Source organism: Sminthopsis crassicaudata, chromosome X, assembly GCF_048593235.1.
Source record: "Sminthopsis crassicaudata isolate SCR6 chromosome X, ASM4859323v1, whole genome shotgun sequence".
NCBI lineage: Eukaryota > Metazoa > Chordata > Mammalia > Dasyuromorphia > Dasyuridae > Sminthopsis > Sminthopsis crassicaudata.
In genome coordinates, this window is record NC_133623.1 from 83,053,455 (window position 1) to 83,080,198 (window position 26,744).

At 41.0% G+C, this 26,744-nt stretch overlaps 1 protein-coding gene across 1 annotated transcript; it reads left to right on the forward strand.

The window, feature by feature from the left end:
* Positions 1–1,060: 1,060 nt before the first annotated feature.
* On the forward strand, positions 1,061–2,244 carry LOC141549085 (olfactory receptor 13H1-like). The gene has a single exon (XM_074278408.1). It carries the CDS (start codon positions 1,061–1,063, stop codon positions 2,012–2,014), a length of 954 nt encoding a protein of 317 aa, XP_074134509.1. The 3' UTR covers positions 2,015–2,244.
* The last annotated feature ends 24,500 nt before the right edge of the window (positions 2,245–26,744 follow it).

A 26,744-nucleotide genomic window follows, 5' to 3' on the forward strand; every position in this document is an offset into this window, starting at 1 on the left:
GGCAACACCAATCACTTGGAGTTTGGCCATCAAGTAGTCACAGGGTTGCTTGAAACAGAGCTAGCACATGGATGGGACTGCCATGAAGGAAGGCTGTGGAAGCCAGGTGGAGACAGTGAGCGGAGCCTGCCGGAGCCATGGGAAGGTTGTGAGGGACATGATCAGACGTGGGCTTGAAGAAGATGATTCCTGCCTTCCTGGTGGGAAGGCTAGATTAGAGAAGAGGAGAGCTGGGAGGCAGAAGATTGATGGGGAAAGGATTCCAATAATCCAAGGGAGAAAAGTGAGAGGAAAGAAGAGGCTGAATGCCAGAGAGTGTGGAGGGAGAAGGGACAAGATGCAAACATGAATTGGATGGTGGGAGTGAGTGTCGAAGGTGATGGTGAGATGGCAAATCTGAGTAACTGGGAGGTTTTTGACACTTCTCGACCCCACAAAACATTCGTGAAAGATGAGAAGCATAATTGCATTGCTTTAATCAAGCAAGAGAAATTCAATGTTGTATATGCATACCTAGCAAATAGAAGCAAAGCTCATTTTATCCAAACAATTCGTGTCTCCCTAAGCAGGTGTTAAATAAGATTAAGTAATCATGAGAACATTAAGGTTGGGAATGGAGATTTTCACAAAATGCCTCTTCTTTCTTTTTAGGCTGCTCCTTTTCCAGATCTTGGTGAAAAGAAATGGAAAAAACATTTCTCTCCTATGGGTGGCTACAGATCGCAGCTTCTCAAGAACATTGGGGATCATCCTTGGGAACAATACACCACTACAAAGTGAAGAGGAAAGCATGTTTTAGAAACCTAGGTGTCCAAATAATAGTCTGACACAAATAGATATTTAGAAAAAAAAATGAATCAATCACTTTCCATGAGATCCAATACTGCCAATTTCACAGCTCTGCAGACCCCTGAGAAACATTGATGGAAATCTGTATCATACAAGAGACCATTTGGCAAACTGCCATTTGGGGATCTGAGCACCTTAGGTATTTCTAAAGCACTGTGATGTCTTCTTGTGCTCTCCCCCCTGCACTCACCTTCCCATATGACACTATGAAATGAATTATCAAGAGACTGTCAACCACAGCAAGGTGACTGAGTTCATTCTCGTGGGTCTGTCCCAACATCCTGCATCTCAGATTGCCCTCTTCTGGACGCTCTTATTTGTCTACTTGGTGACACTGCTTGGGAACAGCACCATCATAGTTGCTGTGTGGGGTGAGCCTCAGCTTCATACACCCATGTATTTCTTCCTTAGTAATTTATCCTTTCTGGATCTTCTCTTCTCCACAAGTACAGTTCCCCTCATGATGATGAATGCCTTATGGGATTTCCCTACTATCTCCTATAATGACTGCTTTACCCAGCTTGCTTTCAGAGCATTCTTGGCACTGACTGAGTGCTTCCTCCTTGCCATCATGGCATATGACCGCTTTGTGGCAATCTCAACCCCCCTGCGCTATTCTGTGATCATGAGTGTTCGAGTGTGCCGGGGACTGGCCTCAGCTTCCTGGACAATGGCACTCCTGGTAACTGTTATTCCAGTTTTGACAGTGCCTGTGAGTTTCTGTGGGAAAAATGCCATTAACCACTTCTCCTGTGAAGTCCAAGCCGTTTTCAAATTGCTTTGCTCAGACACTACCTTGCTGGAGAGTCTGATGATGGCTTCAGCCACCATCTCCATGCCAGTGCCTTTGGCTTTCATCTTGACTTCCTACCTGCGCATTCTTGTTGCAGTTTTCAGAATTCGCCCCACAAAGGCTAGGCTCAAAGCTTTGTCCACCTGTGGATCCCACTTGACCACAGTCATCATCTACTTTGGGACACTCATCTATATTTATTTGAAGCCTCAGAATAAAGAATCTCAAGATCAAGACAAAATCTTCTCTATATTTTATGCAGCTGTGACTCCTATGTTAAATCCCCTTATTTATACTTTAAGAAACAAAGACATGAAATCTGCTCTCAGGAAAGTCGCCTTAAGGACAAAATCTTGGTTGTCCATCACATAATGATGTTCTCCATTGAGCAGGCTAATAGGAATTTGGAGCTGGCTGTGTTCGGCTTGATTGTAGCAATGAACTCAATGAGTTACTGGGTCATGGGATAACTCATGTAATCTTGTAAAAAAAATCTTTTCAGCACATTAGTAGTGAAATAAGAACTAGGAGGAGATACAGATGCACAAGATAACCCTTGCTTTCCAGGTGGTTCCAATCCAATGTCAGGACTAGGTGGGAGAGTGGACAGACCCTAGAAATCAGGAAGATCCATGTGTGATTCATACTTGGACACACTTCAGCTAGGTGGTCTTTAAGGTCCCTCACATTTCTAAATCTCTGATTCTATGTACTTGAACACAAAGAAGCATATACTGATGTAGTAAGGGGAGTGAAGGAGAACTGAATAAATAAATAAATTAACTTAGGTAGAATTATATATTTTTTCTATTGTTTCAGTTTACCCATGAACAATTTATATTTTTCCAATTTTTTAAAGCTCTTTTTAAAATTGATTGTGTAATTGTTTTCAAATAGTCCCTGTATGTGTGTTAGCAGGTACACTTTCAAGTGCTTTATATTGTCTACAATTATTTTAAATCATAGGTCTCTATATTTTACTGGTTATTTTGTTGATAATATATAGAAATGCTGATGATTTATGTATGTCATTTTTATATCTTGTAACTTCGCTACAGTTTTTCATTGTTTCAACTAGTTTTTAGTTGATTCTTTAGGGTTTTCTAAGTATATCTGCATGTCATCTGCAAATTTTTTCCTTGTTGCCTATTTTTATTTCTTTATTTTTTGTTGTCTTATTACTATCACTAGCATTTCTAGTACAGTATTGAACAATGACAGTGATAATAACATTCTTGCTTCACCCTTGATTTTATTGGGAAAACTTCTAGCTTATTTCTGTTGCAGATAAAATCTTACTGATAGCTTTTGATAGGTACTTCTTCCTATTTTAAGGAATGTCCCATTTATCCCCATGCTTTCTAATGTTTTCAATAGAAAACATCGCCATAAATGGAGTCTTTCTTAGAATGATAAGTGAGATTTTTTTTTTTAATCAACAAACTTTGCAGGCTGTAAAGGAGACAAGGATAGATATGTCTTTGATATTGTTCTCAAAGAACTTTGAATTTAATTGAGTACAGAGAAGGAATAGTTATAGGAACCTAGACAGATAATTGAAAGGGACTTCCAAGATTGTCTGGTCCAACCCTTACTTAAAGAGGGAAGGAAAGTGAGGTTCAGGAACTAAAGTGATCTACTTAATACCATGAAAGTATCAGAAGCAGGAATGAAACTCAGGACTTCTGACCAGAGGAAGGGCTCTTCCTCTTGTGCTATTCCCTAGGCCTTCTCAGAAAAGTACATAAATAATTATGATACATGAAAATGTTTGAGTGAGTGGGAGAAGGTGGTTTGGTGTTACCATTAGGGGCAGATCTCAAGGGCAGAGTATAAGAGGCACTCAAGAGGCTTAGTCTGCCTGAGCCTGATAACAGGGCATAAAGATATTGAGTAAGCGTCATTAACGAGGAAAAGCCTCCTTGCTCTTGCTGATCATGCTCAAACTCGTGTACTCTCAGTCATGTGACCAGGGGACTATAAAAAGGGGGTTGCAGAAGGTGAGGGAGGGAACTCGAGGGAACTCCAAGGGAACTTTGAGGGAACTAGGGGGAAGTCCAGGAGAACTTCAGAGGGAAGGCTAGAGGGAATGTTAGGGAATACTATGTAAAGAGCTAGAATAAAGACCTGTTGCCGCATACTTGAGGGACTTGGGTGCTCTGTGGTGGAACCTCTAAAGAGGTAGCTCTCTGATTGGGATAATCAGAGCCGAGAAGTCAGAAGACCTGGTGAAGGTGAGAAACCAGTTGACCCCCACTGAGGTAAGCAGCTGGGAGGTAACCACTGGCTGGCGCCCCGAACAGGGACATTATTCTTATAGGAGAAGAATATCCTTGTTAGGAAGCCCCACAGCCTCACGTTTTAGTGAGAAGCCGGAGAGGGATAGACATGGGACAGATGCTATGAGTTCCCATTGTCAGGCCCCAGGAAAACGAAAGTTATGCTAGGCAAGTAACAGGTGATTCAATAACAGAGGATTTTAGTGATAGAAAGTTTTTAGACCCTCAGGAATATAGGACCCTCCCCTTGCAACAGCCTTTGTATTCATTTTTAAGTGAATGGAGAGACAAGAAGGCAGGTGGTTATATTGAGGAAATGAAAAACAATAGACAAGAAAAAACAGTGCTGAAGGGGAAGGGGTGGATGGAAGCACTTAAAAAAAAAGAGAGAGAGAAAAAGTAAATCAGCCAAAGGTGTCTGCTTATGTTCCAGCTCCATTTAGAGGAAACACAAAAGTAGCGGAAGAGATTTTACAAGCCACAAAAAAAAAAAGTAGGAAGTAGAGCATCAACAGGGGAGGTTCCAACCCGTGGTGATTTCAGGATTATAGGCTTCCTTAGGGGGTCGGGATATAATGTTTGAAATGGGAATCACCCTACAAACTATTAGGGGTCATTGTTAAGCTAGTGGTACCAAAAATAACATGGTTGGACTCAAAACCTATTTGGGTGGAACAATGGCTCCTGACTTCCATAAAGCTAGCTGCATTAAAGGAAATAATCAAAGAACAATTAGACAAAGGGCATATAGAACCTTCCTTTAGCCCTTATAATTCTCCTATAATTGTAATAAAAAAGAAAAATGGTACGTGGAGAATGTTGACAGACCTAAGAGTTATTAGTAGCATTATGCAGCCTATGGGAGCTCTACCGCCAGTTTTGATCCCTCGGGTTTCTCCCGCTCATTTGTTGGGGACAGTTTTGGGGAATCTTTATTGCCTTTTTGTTCTCTTGCACGTGTTAATTTGCCTAAAACTGATTTTCGGCTTTGGGCAGGTTGGCATGTGTGGGAGAGCGGAAGGTGATGGAGATTCTGGGGGCTGTTTCTGGTAGATGGGTGAAGGAGACTTGGGGGATGGGAGCTGGCTGTGGAGCTCCCATGGGTTGCCTGATGTTGTTGATAGCTATTAAAAAGAATTTGCCTAATTCTATCACTAATTTCCACCAATCTACTATTGCTCAATTACTCCACCAAACGCAGCAAGCATTACTTGCTTTGAAATCACCTATATACATTATGCATGTACGTTCACATACAGATGGTAAAGGTCCAATATTTGAAGGTAACAGGATGGTTGATGCACTGTACAATTGTAATATACTCAGTGAAGTAGAGGCCGCTCAATTAGCACATGATAATCTTCATTTGTCAGCTAGATCTTTAAGGACACTCTCTGGTATCTCCAAACAATAGGCAGCAGAGATAGTCAAAAGATGTTTGAAGTGTATTCCCTTTGCTCCACATAAATCTGATCCAACTCACAATCCAAGAGGTGACCGCCACAATGATATTTGGCAAATGGATGTTACTCACTGGAAGTCACAGTACATCCATGTAACTATTGATACTCATTCAAAATTCTTATTAGCTACTCTTCAACCTGGAGAAGCCTTAAAACATGTTCTGGCACATCTGTATCATTGTTTTGCAGTAGCTGGGGTCCCCGGACAAATAAAAACATAAAACGGTCCTTCTTATACTTCTAAAGGTTTTCAGTCTTTCTGTTCTGAGTTTAATATTTCTCGTGTGACAAGGATTCCATCCAATCCTAATGGTCAAGCCATTGTTGAACGTGCCAATAGGTCCTTTAAAACACTCCTTGTTAAACAAGAAAAGGGAGTGTTTTGGGGAAGGCCAAAGGGTGCCTTACTCAGAGCGCATTGGATAAAGCAGTGTTCACATATAATTATATGCAATTCTCAAATGATGATTTAACCCCTGCAATTCGATTTTGGCACACTTATGAGAAACAATGGCCTACACACTTACAGAAAGATAAGTATAAAGAGAAAGATCAGTATAAAGGGGGTAAAAAAGTTCTATGGAAGAGAGAAGATGGAACATGGGCAGGTCAAGGGACAGTTAGGATTAGGGGTCCGGGGTATGCTGTTGTCATTGCAGATGGTACCGGAGAGGAACAGTGGGTGCCGACCAGGAGAATCAGGGCAGTGGGAGGAGATGCAGAAAAGGAAGAGAAGAAGGCGGAGGAGACCCAGAGGCAAGAGAAGTAGAGCACTGAAAAGAAGGAATAATGGGAAGATGGTGCAACTGCTGCTTGCATTTACACTTCTTGAGCTGAGTTCAAAGATTCCAGGAACAGTTGGGGTTCCAATGCAGAACTGGACAATGCTAACAAATGTTCAAGATGTTGCTGCTGATCCTGTATTACATCTTGTAAGATGGGGGGAACCTACTCCACATTTTGGGGTGATAGACAATGCGTCTCAACTCCTGGGAGGCCCTCTGTTGTCTGCTACTAGTATCTGTGAAAATATTGTATCTAATTATTCTTTCATTGTAACTACTCTTATGATTTGTATAAAACAGGGAAAGGGGATGAATTTTGTATAGTTTTGAAACCTCAAAACTTTTCTTCAGGTCTTCATATGGTGTATGATCTTGAACATCCCACAAGCCTTAATATATCATTATATATACTCTATCCCACATGAGTCGAATTGTACAGGCACATTCTCTGGACAAAAACCTTGGGGTGTGCCTCATTATGATTTGTGGAAATTAGGGATGGCTTTAGGGAATATTAATGCCTCTATTACAACTTGCAGATGTCCTACACTTGTAATCATTATCCATATACCACCTGGCTAGCAGTGTTTGGACATGATCTTAATTGTACCAAAGATCATTATTGATACCTACTAATACTTATATTATTATTATTATATTATTATTATTATTATATTATTATTGCCTTGTATCTTTAAAATTGTAATACAACTCATAAAAGGTGTGGTAACACATTTGAAAAGTACTATGATTCCCCTAAGCGGTCCTCGCTAAATAAGAAAAGGGAGTTGTTACAGTCAGGGGCAGATCTCAAGGGCAGAGTATAAGAGACACTCAAGAGGCTTATTCTGCCTGAGCCTGATAACAGGGCATAAAGGTATTGAGTAGACCTCATTAACGAGGAAAAGCCTCCTCCTCTTGCTGAGCATGCTCAAACTCGTGCATTCTCAGTCATGTGACCAGGGGACTATAAAAAGGGGGTTGCAAAAGGTGGAGGAGGGAACTCGAGGGAACTTCAAGGGAACTTTGAGGGAACTAGGGGGAACTCCAGGAGAACTCCCGAGGGAAGGCTAGAGGGAATGTTAGGGAATACTATGTAAAGAGCTAGAATAAAGACCTGTTGCCGCATACTTGAGTGACTTGGGTGCTCTGTGGTGCAACCTCTAAAGAGGCAGCTCTCTGATTGAGATAATTAGAGCCCAGACTTCTGAAGACCTGGTGAAGGTGAGAAACCAGTTGACCCCTCCCCCCCCAGGTAAACAGCTGGGAGGTAACAGTTTGGGACAAGGACTAGGGGGAATTGGAGGAGAGAGGAATCACTTTCAGCTGGATGAGCTATGTATGGAGTAGGTGAGAGAAAGCTTCATGCCCCATTTCCCACTGTGCACTGTGATTTTGGATTTTTCTTGTCCCTTCCCTCATGCCTTCCTTTTCCATCATTGGGAAATCTCATCATGCTGGAAGATTGCATCTGCCTGTCCTTCACATCTCATCAATCTTTCCTTCTGAATAGATCCTTTTGGGTAGTGGAGTAGTCAGAAGCTCCAAGACTTTTTTTTTAATTTTATAATTATATTTTTTTGATAGTACATATACATGAGTAATTTTTTTTACAACATTATCCCTTGTATTCATTTTTCAAATTTCCCCCCCCCTCCCTCTACTACCTCCCCTTGATGACAGGCAATCCCATACATGTTATGTGTGTTACAGCATATCCTAGATACAATATATGTGTGTAAATCCAATTTTCTTGTTGTACTTTAAGTATTAGATTCCGAAGGTATAAGCAACCTGGGTAGATAGACAGTAGTGCTAACAGTTTACATTCACTTCCCAGTGTTCCTTCTCTGGGTGTAGTTATTTCTGTCCATCACTGATCAACTGGAAGTGAGTTGGATCTTCTCTATGTTGAAGATTTCCACTTCCATCAGAATACATACTCATACAGTATTGTTGTTGAAGTGTACAGCGATCTTCTGGTTCTGCTCATTTCACTCAGCATCAGTTCATGTAAGTCTCTCCAAGCCTCTCTGTATTCCTCCTGCTGGTCATTTCTTATAGAACAATAATATTCCATAACCTTCATATACCACAATTTACCCAACCATTCTCCAATTGATGGACATCCATCAAGACTTTTATTTAAAGAGAGGGTCATCAATATGTTTTTTTTTTTCCCCATTTACTAGCAGCCACCCTTCTCTTGGGCTTCTCTGGACCCTTTTGTGGCAGACACCTTCTCTGCCACACCCCTTTCTTCATCTTCTTTTTATGTGTTATCCTCCCTCTTTCAGAGGACAACTGTTTGCCTCAGTTTCCTCATCTGTCAAATGATCCAGCGAAAGCAACAGCACATCATTTCTGTATCGTTGCCAAGAACACTCCAAAAGAGGTCATGAAGAGTCAGAGAAGACTGAAAAATGACTGCATAACTTGCCCTTTAAATGTAAGCTATTTATGGGCAGGGGTTATCTTTGTTTTTATCTGTTTTTGTATCCTTACTGGTCAGCACAGTGCCTGGCACAATTCATAATAAGTGTTAATTGACTAACTAAATGAGGTGGTATCTGAAATGGCCTAGAAGGAATGAATAAATATATGAAGCATTTATTAAGCACTTACTATGTGCTGATGTGGAACCACTGGCCAGAGCTAAGGACTTTGGTGACAAGGATTTTCCTTTCTAGGTCTTCAGTAGCTGTGGCTGTAGTACTCACAGGGATAGTGGTCAAGCTGCTTCTGCCTCTCCACGGGGCTGTTTCTTCCACAGAAGGATAACTGAGGGTACTGATCTGGAAACATGGCTACTTCCAAGGCTCTTGGGTTCAGGGCTCAAGGGGTCGAAGGGTATTGGTACTGATTTGACTTTGCCCAGCACATGCAGCCTCCTGTCTGAACCTTAGGATTCCCTACTTCTTCACCTAGGCTGTCTTACCTGCTTTGTGTGTGAAAGGAGGGATTTGGAGTGGGAGTGATGAGGTGTAAATGATGAAGCTAGAGGTCGAGAATTGGGGTGGGAAATCCCCTCTGGTCGGAGCAGGTCCAATGCAAAAGAATTCACAAACCCCAAAAGTCTGTACAGCAAAAGGGAATTTTATTGTTCACTAAAAAGCCAGCCTGGGAGGAAGACAGACTTCTTAGTGTGTAAGATCCTGTCAGGGCAATAACAAGGGTTAGCACAGAAGAGAATATCTTCACAGTGGGCAAGAGTCCCGCAGGCAGCTTTGCCAAGAAGAGAGCTTTCTTGGCAAGCATAATCCTGTTCTTTGCAAAGACTTCTTCAAAGATTTGGAGTTCAGAGTTGTCTTTTATTAGCAGTCTGAGGCTGGGGCTTCAATCAATGCCCCAGGTCTAGATTTCCAGTTGAAAAGAGAGTACTTATCTTGGAGTTTCCAGCCACTCAATAGCATTATCAGGCTGAGATCTCCAACTGAATAAAATTACTTAACTTGGGGAGGGCGTTGTCTGGGAAGGTATGCTTTTCCCAGGGGAGAGCCTTCTTTTGCAGTTTATGGATTAAAGGGGACACACAGTTTCAGGGGTCACCCCCATCAGGAGTCCACTACCAGTTGGGGTATAGCATGAACAAAGGTCTAGAGGTGAGAAAGTAGAATAAGAGTATGGGCCAAAGTCATCTTTGAGTATGTGAAGACAGTGATGACAGAAGGATTCAGTGGCATGTAAGGCTTCGCTTCTTTTCTGACTCGATTCTCTCAGTCCTAATGGCAAAGAAGGGGGGGTGGCCATAAGAATTTTATTCAGGGCATAGCATAATAGTTTTAATAATTCAGGGCATGACAATTCAGGGCATAACATAGGTTGCAAGCCCAAGGGACTGAAAAGATGCTATTGTTCTTGACAGTAATAGGGAAGGTGAAAGAGGAGAATTTAGAGGAAAAATAATTGTGTACAGTTTGGGACATAATGAGTTTAAGATGTCCACTGGGCATCCAGTTCCAGATGTCTAAAAGGTAGTTGGAAATGTTGACTGGAGAGATCAAGAGATAAATAAGGGCAAGACAGGTCGATTTAAGAATCATAGCATAGAGATGATCATTAAATCCATGGGAGCTGATGAGATCATTGAGTGAAAAATATAAAGAGAGGAGAGAAGAGAACTCAGGATAAAACCCTGAGGATACCTTATTTGAAGATGTAATGTGGAGGAGGAAAAAGACTGAGGTTTGATAGGTAGGAGTGTTGTGCCTCAGTTCCCTAAATTGTTCTGCCTCAGTTTCCCTAATTGTTCTGTCTCCGTTTCCCCAATTGTTCTGCCTTAATCCCCTTAGTTGCAACCCTCCCCCCCCAAGTTCATTAAGACTGATATAACTCAGGGCTATTTGCTCTAAGGTTATAAATGTGTAAGACTCAAGATTCCGACTTCCTGGCTCCTAACTTCTCCTGTCATCAAGAATTTATGGTCCTTACCCCCCAACTTTATCTCAACTTACCAGAGTGTCTGGTGCCTCCCCACAACCTGTCAGAACCGGGATTGATAGTCTGTCTGTTCCTGCTCTCCGTGCTCTAACTCTGTTCCTGCCTCGGTCTACCCCTGTAGCTGAGCCACGTGCATAGATTTCATTGAGAACTCACATTCAATGCTGGATGCTTTGGATATCAGCCCCGGGGGCATCATGCCCCCAGCACAATCTCTCCCTCTCAGAAAAAACTCTCTAATCTCTATCTTGCCTCAGTTTCTCCAGCATTACAGGAGAACCTGGTGAGAGCTGAACTCACCAGAAAACTAGAGAGAAATGAATCTCAAGCAGGAAAGGGTGCTCAACAATGTAAAAAGAGGAAGTGAGGTCAAGGAGAATAAGGGTTGGGAAAAGGCCATTGGATTTTGCAACTAAGAGATCATTAGTAACTTTGGAGAGAATAGTTTTGGTGGAATGATAAGTCCTGAAGCCAGTTTATAAGGGGTTAAGAAGAGAATGAGAAGAGAGAAAAATGGAGACACCTGTTTGTAGATGGTCTTCCTGAGCTTAGCCACAAAGGGGAAAAGAAATACAGTGTAATATTGTCTGAGTGAATTAAGTAGGATCAAGAGAGCAACAACAAGACTATGTGATGATTGAGGGCAGCGAGGTGGCTGGGTGGATAGAGCACCAACCCTGAAATCAGGAGGACCCGAGTTCAAATCTGCTCTCAGACACAGCTTACTTTAAAAAAAGATTATCAACTAATAGACTTAACTCTCTTCAACAATGAGGTGATTCCAGGCATTTCTAATAGGCTTGGGATGAAAAGAGTCATTTGCAGATGGAGACTGAATATGGATCACAGCACAGTATTTTTACCTTTATGTCGTTTTGTTGTTTGCTTGTTTTTTTCTTTCATCTTTTGATCTGATTTTTCTTGTGCAGCATGACAAATATAAAAATGTTTAGAAGAACTGCAATGTTTAACCTATATTGGATTGCTTGCTATTTGTGGGAGGTGAAGGGAGGAGGAGGAAGGAGGGAAAAACATTTGGAACACAAGGTTTTGCAAGGGTGAAAACTGTCTTTGTGGATGTATGAAAAAATAAAAAGCTATTAAGATATTTTTTAAATAAAAGAAAAGGTTTAGAAGAGCTTCTATGGGGAATAAGATAGTGAATCAGTAGGGGAAGGAGAAGTGAGGACCTAGTTAGAACTTTGTAACCTAAGTCTGCAGTGGACCCATTCAGAATGATTGTGTGATTTTCTTCGCCTTTATTAGTAGCATGAATGGAGGAGTGAAGGCAGTAGATGGTGGTAGTGATTCAAGGCTTGACGAAGCCCAATGGTGATAGAAGGGGGACAGAGGTGCAGAAGAGGGCAGTGTAGAGTTGAACTATGTCACCAAGGGGGCAAGATAAAGAAAAAGGAGAGAGAAACTAGTACAGAAGTGAACGCCTGAGAGAAAACTTAGCAGTCAAAGGACTGCAGGTCACAGTGTTGAGGAAGAGTGGGGTTTGGTAAGAAAAAAGCCAAAAGAGGAGTAGAAAGCCGTAGATCAAGGTGAGAGAAAGGAATTTTCAAATTCTCAAACATGGAAGTGGTACATGGATGATGGCAACATAAAGGCTATGAGCATTGTCTGTGGCTCTGATTGGGAACTATCAGTCTTCAGACTCTGAAAGAGGGAACTATTTGACAGTCAATCAACATTTAATAAGCCCCTACTACATGACAAGCTCTGTGCTGAGTGTTGGGGAGACAAATATGAAAAAGACAACTTTTACCTTCAGCAAGCTTACAATCTAGTGGGAGAAGACAACAGACAAAAGGAAGCTGAAAAGGAGGAGGGTACTTGGCTCAGAGGACTGATGGAAAAATCCAAAGAGGTTCCACTGTCTTGGGCAGCCTCCTTAAATGGCAGTTTGGGGAGAAGCTCATCACTGTGTTCACCAATCAGAGTGGGTTGAGGGATTTTGCCACCCCAAACATTACCAATTTAAGGGCTCCAAAGAACTGGCTCCTCTTAAGTAAGGATTGTTGTCCCAAACTTTCACTGGTCAGCTTGACCTCTTCCCATCAAGCATCACAAAAAGTAAATAGTGAGTAAACACATTTATCCAAGCAAGTAGCAAATAAGAAATGGAGAAGCTTACGGAATAGAATAAATCAGTAAAATACACAAGAATGAATAGCCTTATCTGATGGGAGGAAGAACTCAGGTTAAGGAGTAAATCAGGGACATGTTGAGGAGTTAGCTCCCCCTACAGGGCCTATAACCTCCAAATGTTTTTGTCCTTCTTTCCCTGAAGTTGGGGTCCAAAAAGTCTACAACCAGACATGTCTCTCCCAGAAGCTCCAATTCCACCTCTCAAATAGACACACAGCATTACATCAGGCTTCTCTCCACCACTTAGGAGTCTCTTCCTCATAGAGAAGTCAGGATTTTCTCCATCACTTAAGGATCTTCCTCATAGAGAAGTCAGGGTTCTCTCCGTCACTTTGGGGTCCTACAAACATTACTGACAGACACAATCTGTTGGTCGGAGATAACCAAGCTCCTGAGACAATAGTGAATAGACCACCCCTCAAACCCACTTGTAAGCCATAAACTTAAATGTAAGTAACATGAAGCTCTGATACTTTTGTCCTATAAATCTATCTTGCTGGAACTCTATCTTCCCAGAAATCTGCAGGAGTCAGGATCACGAAACGTCTTTATTCTAGATCTTTACTGTCCCCTCCAACGCCAGGTCTTGAGTGCGAGAGAGCCTGAGTTCCACCACCCAAGTTTCTCCTACTTCTCCCACACAAGTCACTTCCCCCTCTTTGTCCCACCAATCAAATCAGCACAGAACAGCTGGGGAGGGTCAACGTTCACACAAGTTAATAGGAACCGTCCAATTGGCAATTAGTCTCACGTGCTTCATCATCCAAGTGCATTGCTCAGTTCTAGCCCTTTACACTATCTAAATTCTTCAATTGGCGTTACAATTACAGTACACTTTGTCCCCTGACTTGGAATGGGTTCAAGCCTGCAAAGACCTCCAGACACTGGTCTGCAAACACCAACCTTTTGGGGTCTCTTTCAGAACCTCAACATTATGAGATGCAAAGTTGATGCATTCTCAAAGGATGAGGAGTTTCCTGGTGAGATTTCCTGGGAGCATGAAGATGTTGATGGATAACTTGGATTTCTTTTTTTCACAAATTGTCTATATCTTTTGGTCATTCTTCTCTTGATGAGTGATTCTTAATCTTAAATTCAAATCAGTTCCTTGTACATCTTGGAAATGACATCTCTATGAGAGAACCTTGTTACAAAGAATTGCTTTTTTCTCCATTTCCCCTTCTCCATTTTCCCCTTCTAATTTTAATGGCATTAGATTTGTTTGTGCAAAAACTTCTTAATTTTATTTTAAAATGTTATCCATTTTATTTTGTGTTATCCTATCCCTTGTTTAGTAATAAAATCTTGTGTTCTCCATCAATTTTAAAGAAAATTTCTCTAATTTGGTTAAAATATGATCTTTTATAGCTAGGTCATTTATCCATTTGGGGCTTATCTTGGTGTGGTGTGAGGTGTTGGGCTAGCCCTAATTTGTGCCAGGGTGCTGCCCACTTTAGGGCAGATAGGTGATGCTGCAGTAGATATGGAGTCAGGAAGACTGATCTTCCTGAGTTCAAATCTGGCCTCACATAAAACCCTGCTTGCCTCAGTTTCCTCATCTGTAAAATGAACTGGAGAAGGAAATGGCAAACCACCTCAGTATCTTTGCCAAGAAGACCCCAATGGGATCATGAAGAGGTGGACATTACTGAAATGACAACAGCAACAAAGATGCCCAGTTTTCCCAGAAGTTTTTGTCACATAGTGAGTCCTTCCCCAGAAACTAACTCTGCCCTTTTCTGTCTCACCATACCCAGCACTCCTCTCAGAACCTCCATTTAGGGTCAGCCATCTCTTCACACTCCTGTGGACTTCAACATCATGACCCCAAGTGCTGATTACCTTTGGCCCGCCTCTTCAGCTTCCTTTTGGGTATTTTCTTCATTAGATTGTAAACTCTATGATGTCAGGAGTTTTCTCTTTCATTTCTTTTTATTTCCAGTGCTTACCTTCAGACTAAGTAGGTACTTAGTAAATCGTTCCTGATTGACCGATTTAGCATACTGGGTGGAACATAGCAAGTATTTATTAAATGCTTGTTGATTTGATTTGACTGTCTTTACCTTTTGGTCACTATTGAACTCTGGCAATTCTTCCTTCCTTTCTCCCCCTCACTCACCCCCTTTCTTTTGAGATTGCTGTCTCTTCCATTTACATTTTGGATTCACTTTACCTAATTCCATGAAGTGGTCCATTGCTATCCTAATAGGTGTGATATACTACTGTTTAGGAAATGGGTTGGAAGTGTAGTTTAAACCTAAATCTGGCTGAGTCTATCAGGTTCAAGGGTTTTTTGTGGGGCTTTTTTTTAAAACCCAATTAAAGCTTCTTTAATAATTGAAATTTTAAAACATGTAAAATAAATTTAAGAGGATATAAGACACAATTCTCTTTCCATAATCAGGAACTGAAGGAAGCACCCTGCCGGCACTTTGAGCTCAGGAAAGTGTTTTGGACAAATCTTAGTGACCCCAAGACAATCCTTTTATAATTCAAAGCACCGCTGCCAGACAGAGTCTAAAGACTGGGTGGAGAATAGACTGTGGCCACCTGGACTGCAATCAACTTTGGGCTTGATTAAGGAGTCCTGCTGTGTCTTTGGATGGAGGATCAACAACTCCCTATGGCCTGGGATTGAGGGTTGGGTCAGAGACTAATGGTCCCTGAGTGTCATTGGGAACAAGACTGTGGTGGAGGAAATTTCCCCCAGGAGTTTATCAGAAGATCTTTCCAGGGACTTCATCCTCTCTTTTGAATGCATTTCTTTGTGATTCTGCCAGCTCACCCTTGGAGATGGGGGTAGGTGGATTTCTGGCTCTTCCTATCAGCACATGACAATAAGAACGCATTCTTGCCTTGATGACCTGAAATTGGACACATCAGATTCTTTGTTGTCTCTTCTGCTTCATGTTGAACAGGTCAAGCAGCAGCCAGGGTGGAGAGCATGCTCGACTGGACAGAGGAAGAGCTGAATTCCAACGGGGCTTCAGACTCTCACTAACTGCGTGACTTTGGGCAATTCCCTTTTTTCCCCCCTCAATTTCCCCGTCTGTAGAAGGGGATCATGGCCTATTAATAAAAGGATTGTTATGAGAATTAGATGAGATAATAATTGTAAAGCATTAGACATACTAGGTACCATTTGGGATGCTGCTACTGCTTACCTCTCTTATAAGGCTTCTTTCCCCTTGATGAGGCTAGGGAACCAAATGATGCGGTTAGTGGCAGTGCAGAGAGTTGTGGGAAACCCTCTTTGGTTGGCACAGATTCAATGTGAAAGAACTCACAAACCTGAAATATTAGACTGGCAAAAAGTGATGAGGTTTAGAGTAGTCTAGATCCCTGGTGGTCTAGAGGTGAGTGGCTATAAGAGAGTTGTTAAGAATCCCCTTTAAATCGGCCACAGGTTCTAGGAGTGAAAGAATCCACTCATGCCCAAATTATTAGTTGCAAAATGAAAGTTTATTGTTAGATAGAAATCAGTTTACCCAGAGACTGACTTCCAGAGTGGCAGATCCATGGAAAAGGGAATTTTGCACTGCGGATGCAGTTCTCGGTGGACAGAACGTCCTGGCAGCTGAGTGAGCCGCCGAGGTCCATCTGCAAAGACTTTAGTTGGAAGCTCATTATATTGGGTGTCTTGGTGGGGGTTGGGAAGGCCGAGCAGATCAGAACCATTGGGGGCTGGGCAGCCCGTGTTGGCTCAGACCCAGTGGGGGCTGGGACAAGCCCGGATCTCCTATGGAATTCAAAGGGATGCTTTTGCCCAGGATTTGTAATTGAATCAAAGGCCCTGGCATCCAGGAAAGATAACTTAGCTAGGGAGGATATGCCTCAGCCAGGAAGGGCTGGGAATCTGAAAGGAATCACAGATCCATAGGAAATACAGTGTCTTAAAGGGACCCCAACCCACTTCTAAAGGAAGTTTATTGTTGGCACTGCAGAAGCCAGCTTTTGCTAGGAAGACTGACTTCCGAGTGACAAAGTCCTGTCAGAGAAATAAAGGTCCTAGCAGAGAAATCCTGGCAGGGAGATAACAGAAGCTTTACCACTGAGAAGAGAATGTCTCTTCATGGCAGGCAGGGGTCCTGGGAGGCAGCTGTGCCAAGGGGAGAGAGATCCCTTGGCATGGCATGATTCCTATTTCAGGCCTTCTGCAAAGAAATGAGCCCCAAATTGCCCTTGAATAGGACATGTGAGACTGAAGTTTCAATTGAATGAAATTATTTCACTATTGTCATTGCCTCCAGGCCTAGATTTTCAATTGAATGAGACCACTTCAGTTTGAGCTACGTAGGAGTGGTCCTGGACTCAACTCAATAGAGGGTGCAGCAAGTCCCACCAAGATAGCAGAATGACACCACTTTATCTTGATTCCCTGAGGCGGACCTCTCCCAGAGGAGACTTCTCCAGAGTTCAAGGAGAGTTTCCCCACCCCCCACCAAGTCAGAGGACAGTTTCAGGGTTCCCCCCATCACCCTCATTGACTTTCTGCCTAAGTTCATTCCTCAAGGTCAACATACTCCAACACCCTCACACTCCCCCCTCCCCCCCATCTCAGTGATTCTAAGTGTTTGGCTGGCATTGTATAAACCCCATTCCCTTCTCAATGCTACCTCCACATGTCCCGATCCCAATCTACTGGCCCCTTCCATTGTATGTACTCTCTGTAATTCCTGCTCTATATAATTACCCAACTCCATTTCATCTTTTTTTGTTTTGTTTTGTTTTGTTTTTTGTTTTTAATTTTTTTTTAATTTTTAGGCTGGGGTTAAGTGACTTGCCCAGGGTCACACAGCTAGGAAGTGTTAAGTGTCTGAGACCAGTTTTGAACTCCCATCCTCCTGAATTCAGGGCTGGTGCTCTATCCACTGCACCACCTAGCTGCCCACTCCATTTCATCTTAGGCCTCTTCTTTTCTTACTCCCTCCATCGTCCGGATCTGAGACCAGGGTCCCTATTGATGACGTTGCATCCCTGGCCACCCTTTCCAGTAATCTTGGGGAAGTTGGAATACCTTTTCTTCCCCCTGTCCCAGCCAAACTCTCCTTCAGCAACCTCTCCTCCTTTGAGATCAATTCAATCCAAAGTTACCATCAAATCTAAATCCTAGCAGATGTTATCTATCAACTTCCAGGTCATTCCTTTCCCTTCCTCAACGAGTTCAGTGTCTGACTAACAGTCTCTCTTTTCTCCCCAACTGCTTACCTCCTAATTTGAGACCCCAACCTACACATTAACAGTCCCTCAACTACCCTAACTTCCCAGTTGCCTAATTAGTTAATTTCCATGACTTGCTCCTCCATTCCACCTCAGAGGTGGTCATATTAATGTGTTCTACTTCCATGTTCATAAATCTTTCTCTTATAGTCTTTTATTGTTCTAACTTTCCCTATTCTTTACAACTATTAATTCTGTTCTTTGTCCTCACCATGACTTTCAATCCCTCCTTCCATTAGTTCTTTTCCAGGGTACAAACTGCACTCTTCTTCCTTCCTTATTTCAATTCCTTGGTGAATCAGTTCAACTTTATACCAGTCTCTAACATCGAATCTCTTGTCCTTTAAATGATCATTCCTTCCCAGACTGCACACAAGCTGTATGTTGTCACCTGATTTATTTAACTTATATGCAGGGTACATCACGTGAAATGTCAAGCTGGATGAATCAAAAGCTGGTATTAAGGTTGCCAGGAAAAAATATCCACAGTCTCAGATATGGAGATAATACTACTCTAGTGGCAGAAAATAAGGAAGAATTAATTAAGAAGCTTCTTGATGAAGGTGAAAGAGGAAAATAGAAAGACTGGCTTTGAACCTTAACACAAAAAAATCTTGTCAAATGTTTCCACTACTTCCTGGCAAATAGAGGGAGAAGAAATGGAAGCAGCGTCAGATTGTATATCCTTGGGCTATAGTCATGAAATTAAATTAAATGAAATGAAAAGACACTTGCTCCTTGGAAGGAAAGCTGTGGCAAATATGGATAGCAGACGAAAAAACTAGGGACTGCTTGCCATCTAGAGGAGGGGGTGGAGGGAAGGAGGGGAAAAGTTGGAACAGAAGTGTTTGCAAGGGTCAATGCTGAAAAATTACCCATGCGTGTTTTGTCAATAAAAAGCTATGATAAAATTTTTTTTTTAAAGATCACAAAATGATAACAGAACTACTTCCAAGCTTTGTCTCATGGGACTTCCTCTAGGAACCCTGATGATGACAAAATTCAGAGGGGACACATGTATCACTTCTCCATATTTAGAATGAAAGCAGTTTATCTCCACTCAGCATCTGTTCCTCTGTCAGGGTTCAACTTCATTGAACAAGATGCTCCTCCCAGGTTAAGCTCATCCCCTCTAATCTCAGTCTTCTCTCCCTTTGGATTTGAGGACTTGAAGGGGAAGTAGGAAATTCCTCCCAATGCTCTCCTTTATAAAGAATAGAAATTGGACTTTGGGACCCACTCTACTCTGTCTCTGTTCCTCTAGCCTGTTTTCAACTCCATGGTACAAGATATCCCCTGGTTTTCTCTTCTCCTTTCCACCTTTTCCAGTAGATTATAAACTCTTTTAAGACAGGAACTATTTTTCTTTTTATTTTATTGTGTTGATCTCATTGCTGTATGCCTGTAAAACCTGGACAGTCTACCAGCGCCATGCCAGGAAACTGAATCACTTCCATTTGGATTGTCTTAGGAAGATCACCTGGCAGGATAAGATACCAGACACTGAGGTCCTTTCTCGGACTAAATTGACGACCATTCCAATTCTGCTACAGAGAGCCCAACTCTGTTGGACTGACCACGTTGTTTGAATGCCAAATGTACAATTGCCAAAAAAATTGTTTTTTGGAGAAATGACACAGGGCCAGCTCTCCCAAGGTAGTCAGAAAAAGTGATACAAGGACACTCTCAAGGTCTCTCAAGAACTTTAGAATCAATTATATGACATGGAAGACACTGGCACAGGATCACCCAGCTTGGCGTGCCCCCATCAGAGAAGGTGTTGTGCTGTATAAGCAAAGCAGAATTGAATTAGCCCAGAGGAAACACTAAATAAGAAAAATCAGAGAAGTTACCCCAAGTGTTCATATGGACTATTTGTGTCTGGCCTGTGGCAGAGCATTCCGAGCTCTTATTGGTCTCATTAGCCACAATCGGACACACTATAACTCAATTCTAACTGAGTGATGTCATTTTGGCCCTCTTCGGAAAAACAAGGGACAACAATCAATTTGTTTACCTAGCACCTTAGCACAATTCCTGACACATGTTTATTGGATTGTTTTACTCCTTTGCTACTGTTTATTTGTGTTTATCTTTTTATGTTTCTCTCTATACAACTCTAGCCTTTTAAATCAAGAATGCTTGATTTAAGTTATTTAGTTAAAGGATTTCCCTATGGAGTATATTCAGTTTGGCTGGGTAAGTTGTAAATCTCTATCCTTTGCCTTCTGGAATATTGTATTCCAAGCTCTTCTGATTGTGGCTCCTTGGTATTTGAGGGTTTTTTTCCTTTATAACTGCATGTAATATTTTTTCTTTGACTTTGGATTTTAGCTATAAGGTTCCTGGGAATTTTAACTCAGATTTCCTCTAGGAAGTGACCTGTAGCTTCTTTTTATACCTATCCTCTAATTCTAGGAGATCTCTGCAGTTTTCTGTAAGATTTCTTTAAACATAATGTCTAAGTATTTATTTTGGTCATGACATATCTGAAGGTAGTACAAAAATTCTTAACTTTTTCTCTCTTCAATATGTTTTCTAAGTCAGTTTCTTTTTTGCCATATCATATTCTATGTATTAAGTCTTCTGACTTTTGAAAAATATGTCTTGTATTGTAGAGGCATTTGCTTTGATTTTTATTCTAATTTTCAGGAAGTTTGTTGCTTTGACAAGGTTTTGACTTCTCGAACTAAGTTGTTATTTCAATTTCCAATTATTTTTTTCCACAGTTTACATTTCTCTTCCAGTTTTTTTCCATTAGCATTCTCATTTCATTGACAAAAATAGTTTTAACCTTTCTTTTAAACTCTTGCTTCATCTCTTCCAGGAATTCTAGTTGAATTTGTGCGTGAGCTGTGTTTTTATTTGAAAGTTTGATTGTAGAAATTTTGGAGTCATTCTTTACCTCTAAATCTGTATCATATGCATCCCTGATGGCACAATAACTTTTCATGGTAAACTTTTTCCTCCTTAATCACTCCTCCAGCCTACTTTCCAACTTTGGAATTGATGTTAGGGCCTGGCTCTGGCCACTTCTGTAGGGATGGTCTTGGCTGGTTCTGGTCCTGGTTTCTTGTGACATGGAGTGTTCTGTTATTCTAGCTGGATCCAGCTTGCTGCTTATTTTTGTATAGTCTTCCAGATAAGAATGGGGTTTTGTTTTTACATTTTTAAATAAAATTTTTGGAACACAGCCAGGCTTTTTCATTTATTTATTGACTGTCCGAATTCATGCTATCACAGGAGACTTGAGTAGTTGCAACAGAGATAATATGTGATGCTTTTATTTCTTTGCACTGCCGCTCAGGGCAGTACAAATCACAGATAGGCAGTTATGACTTGGCAGTGTTTCAAGTGCCATATGTGCTACTGTACCATGAAATTTTATTTTTTACTTGTTTTTTAAATTAATTTTATAATTATAATTTTTTTGGACAGTACATATGCATGGGTAATTTTTTTTTTTTTTACAGCATTATCCCTTGTACTCACTTCTTTTTTTTATTATATATTTTTTATAATATTATCCCTTGTATTCATTTTTCCAAATTACCCCCCCCCCTTCCCTCCACTCCCTCCCCCCGATGACAGGCAATCCCATACATTTTACATGTGTTACAATATAGTCTAGGTACAATACATGTGTGTAAATACCATTTTCTTGTTGCACAATAAACATTAGAATCCGAAGGTACATGTAACCTGGGCAGACAGATATTAGTGCTAACAGTTTACATTCACTTCCCAGTGTTCCTTCTCTGGGTGTAGCTACCTCTGTCCATCATTGCTCAACTGGAAGTGAGTTGGCTCTTCTTTATGTTGAAGATTTCCACTTCCATCAGAATACATCCTCATACAGTATTGTTGTTGAAGTGTACAGTGATCTTCTGGTTCTGCTCATTTCACTCAGCATCAGTTGATTTAAGTCTCTCCAGGCCTCTCTGTATTCCTCCTGCTGGTCATTTCTTACAGAGCAATAATATTCCATAACCTCCATATACCATAATTTACCCAAGCATTCTCCAATCGATGGGCATCCATTCATCTTCCAGTTTCTAGCTACAACAAAAAGAGCTGCCACAAACATTTTGGCACATACAGGTCTCTTTCCCCTCGTTAGTATTTCTTTGGGATATAAGCTCAGTAGTAGCGCTGCTGGATCAAAGGGTATGCCCATTTTGATAACTTTTTGGGCATAATTCCAGATTGCTCTCCAGAATGGCTGGATTCTTTCACAACTCCACCAACAATGTATTAGTGTCCCAGTTTTCCCACAGCCCCTCCAACATTCATCATTATTTGTTCCTGTCACCTTAGCCAATCTGACAGGTGTGTAGTGATATCTCAGAGTGGTCTTAATTTGCATTTCTCTGATCAATAGTGATTTGGAACACTCTTTCACATGAGTGGAAATAGTTTCAATTTCTTCATCTGAGAATTGTCTGTTCATATCCTTTGACCATTTATCAATTGGAGAATGGTTCGGTTTCTTATAAATTAGGGTCAGTTCTTTATATATTTTGGAAATGAGACCTCTGCCAGAACGTTTGCTTTTAAAAATATTTTCCCAATTTGTTACTTCCCTTCTAATCTTGTTTGCATTAGTATTGTTTGTACAGAAACTTTTTAGTTTGATGTAACCAAAATCTTCTATTTTGTGATCAATAATGATCTCTAGTTCTCCTCTGGTCATAAATTCCTTCCTCCTCCACAAGTCTGAGAGGTAGACTATCCTCTGTTCCTCTAATCTATTTATGATCTCATTCTTTATGCCTAAATCATGGACCCATTTTGATCTTATTGTACTCACTTCTTATCTGAATTTTCCCCCTCCCTCCCTCTACTCCCTCCCCTAGATGGCAGGCAATCCCATACATATTAAATGTGTTACAGTATATTCTAGATACAATATATGTGTGTAAAACCAAATTTCTTGTTGCACCATAAGAATTGGATTCTGAAGGTAAAAATAACCTGGGTAGAAAGATAATAGTGCAAACAGTTTACACTCATTTCCCAGTGTTCCTTTTCTGGATGTAGCTGGTTCTATCCATCATTAATCAATTGGAACTGGATTAGCTCTTCTCTATGTTGAAGATATCCACTTCCATCAGAATACATCCTCATACAGTATTGTTGTTGAAGTGTATAATGATCTCCTGGTCCTGCTCAATGAAATTTTTTTTTTTTTTGTGATTACCAGTGCATGCCCATCATGTCAAAACAAGAAAAGGATAGAGAAGAATACTAGTTTTGTTACCATTTTGAGCTTAGAACCTTCACAGAAAGTTTCCTGAAATAGACAAACCATTCTTGACCACTGTTATTGAACAGCACAACATCACCTTCATGTACCATAATGTGTCCAATCATTCCCCAATTAATGGGCACTCCTTTAGTTTCCAGATCTTTGCTATCACAAAAAAAGCTTCTGTAAGAAATTTTTGTATATGTGGGTTCTCTTCCTTTTTCCTTGATCTTCTTGGAAGCCCAGGGTCAAGAGATGTACAATTTAATAGTTCTTTGGACATAGGCCCACATTACTTTCTGACTAGTTCCCAGCTGTGAATAGAGCTTTCCCAACATCCCTTTATGCATTTGTCATTTTCCATTTGTCATCTTAGTTAAGGTAGGAGGTGATACTTCAGAGTTACTTTCATTTGTATTTCTCTAATTATTACCAATTGAGAGCATTTTTCATATGGCCATTCATACCTTAGATTTCTTCTTTTGAAAACTGCCTGTTGATATCCTTTGACTATTTACAGTTTACCAATTGGGAAATTTGACTAAGTTCTGTATATATCTTAAAAATGAGACCTCTTTTAGAGAAACTTGCTGCAAAGACTTCCTCTTCAACCCCTACCCATGCTCAGTTTTCTACTCTGTTCTGAGCCCTCTTCTCCTATACTACATTTAATGATTTAATCAGTTCCCATGGAATAAATTATCATCTCTTCAGCAGATGGATTCCAGAGGTAATTATCCAACCCTAACTTTCCATTTCTTTTGATCTCCTATCTCACATGTTCAGCTGGCTCTTGGACGGTCCCATGGACATCTTAAACTCAAAATGCACAAACCTGAACTTATTACCTTTCTATCCAAACCCTCCCTCTACCCAATATTGCTATTATTAAGGGTTAGTAGCAACCTCCTGGTCACCCAGGTTCGCAATCTAAGTATTGTCATCCTTGACTCCTCAACCTTTCTTATACCCTCGAAAATTCTTGCAAATTCTTGTTTTTAATCTCTTAGCAAAAACCTGTGATGTTGCCATCACTCTGGTGAAGCCCTCATTATTTCATGTCTGAACGAATGCAAAAGCCATCTGGTTGGTCTCTTGGACGCAAGTCTTTCTGCACTCCGATCCATCCTCCATTCAGCCACCGATGTGATTTTCCTAAAGCACAGGTCTGACTATGCCTCTGCCCTCTTCAATCCAGTGACAATGGCTTCTTAAATGTGCAATGAACAAGGTATTCCTTCTCCTGACTTCCTGCATTTTCATTAACTGTCCTCCATGCTTGGAATGCTCTCTCCCTCCTCACCTCTACTTCCTGATATTTGTGGCTTTCTTCAAGTCTTAGATAAAATCCTAACTTCTGCAAAGAAGCCTTTCTTGGTTCCCCATCATGCTAGCACCTTCCCTTGTTAATCATTTCCATAGTTTTTCAGTCCCGGCTAGAGTTCCTCATAACCCCATTTGGGGTTTTCAGGGTAAATATAGTTGAGTGGATTGCCATTTCCTTCTCCAACTCATTTTACAGATGAGGAACTGAGGCAAACAGGGTTAAGTGACTGGCTGAGCACTCTATTTACGGTGCCACCTAGCTGCCTGTTCACCATTAGATGAAAGCCAATTAATGACTGACTCACTGAGGATTAGCTATGTTCCTGATGGCCTTTAAAATGCAAGGTCGAGGGGCAGCTGGGTGGTACAGTGGATAGAGCACCAGCCTTGAATTCAGAAGGACCCGAGTTCAAATCTGGTCTCACACACTTAACACTTCCTAGCTGTGTGACCCTGGGCAAGTCACTTAACCCCAGCCTCAGGGGAAAAAAAATGCAAGGTCGCCTTACTCTGAGAGAGTCAGCTTGATTAGTTAGTCATGAGAAAAACTAAGGACTAAGCTCTGAGGACTTGTTCTTCACCCTTTCACCCTTTCACTCATACCCCTTCTGAAGTGCAGCAGAGAAGAGACAATGTTGCTTTTCCCTCTTCCACCCACCAGTAATAAGGTCTTGAAGAAACATGATTGGAGGATACATGCTTGAATGAAGCCTGAGAGGAGAATTTATGGACATTGCTTCCTGAACTTGAATGTTCTATGTAGAGGAAGAGGGATTCTGAATTGTATAGATGGCATGGTCCTAGAATTCTGCCCAAGGAAGAAAATTTGCAGGGAAGTGTTGACTTTGGAAGCTACTTTGTGATTAATTCTAACTCCAGGAGTTCTTAAGTTTAAGAGATCCAGGAACTGGATCTTCTAGGTCAATATTCTCCAAAGTGATGACCCTGTACCATCAAGGGGCCATAGACTGATTCATGAGAAACCAATAAAATAGCAGGATGAGGGCTCACATCCTACCATCCATGTGACAACCAGTTGTTGGGTGTGTTTCCAACACATCTTCACCATCCCATTTATTAATTATGACCCAGCATTCCCTGATTCCATCCCATCCTTATGCAAGCTCCCAACCTCTCCCATTCTGTCTTAGATATCACTTTCTTAGAGCAATTGTAACCTAAGTTGGACCTATGGGTTCAGGCATTCAAAACTGTGTGGACATCATTTTAAAATCCTCTTCCTCCCGAAGGAATTTGTGACCAAAGAAGTGAAGTTCATTATTGATCACAAAGTAGATGATTTTAATTATATTAAGTTTAAAAACTTTTGTACAAACAAAACTAATGCAAACAAGATTAGAAGGGAAGCAATAAACTGGGCAAACATTTTTACAGTCAAAGGCTCTGATAAAGGCCTCATTTCTAAAATATATAGAGAACTGACTCAAATTTATAAGAATTCAAACCATTCTCCAATTGATAAATGGTCAAAGGATATGAACAATTTTCAGATGAAGAAACTGAAACCATTTCTAATCATATGAAAAGGTGCTCTAAATCACTATTGATCAGAGAAATGCAAATTATGACAACTTTCAGGTACCCACTACATACCTCTCAGGTTGGCTAAGATGACAGGAAAAGATAATGACAAATGTTGGAGGAGGATGTAGGAAAACTAGGATGCTAATACATTGTTGGTGGAATTGTTAATGGATTCAGCCATTCTGAGAGCAATTTGGAACTATGCCCAAAGAGTTATCAAACTTTGTAAACCCTTTGATCTAGTCATGTTTCTACTATGCTTATATCCCAAAGAGATCTTAAAGGATGGAAAGGGACCCACATGTGCAAGAATGTTTGTGGCAGCCCTTTTTGTAGTGTCAAGAAACTGGAAACTGAGTGGATGCCCATCAGTTGGAGAGTAGCTGAGTAAGTTAGGGTACATGAATGTGATGGAATATCGTTCTGTAGGAAACAATCAACAGGACGATTTCAGAAAGGCCTGGAGAGACTTACATGAACTGATGCTGAGTGAAATGAGTCAAACCAGGAGATCATTGTATACAGTAACAACAAGATTATATGATGATCAATTCTGATAGAGGTGGCTCTCTTGAATAATGAGATGACTGAGGCCAGTTCCAATGATCTTGTGATGATGAGAGCCATCTGTACCCAGAGAGA

Excerpts from the sequence above, each read along its gene's own strand:
- LOC141549085 (XM_074278408.1), top strand. The coding sequence starts at position 1,061 with ATGAATTATCAAGAGACTGTCAACCACAGCAAGGTGACTGAGTTCATT.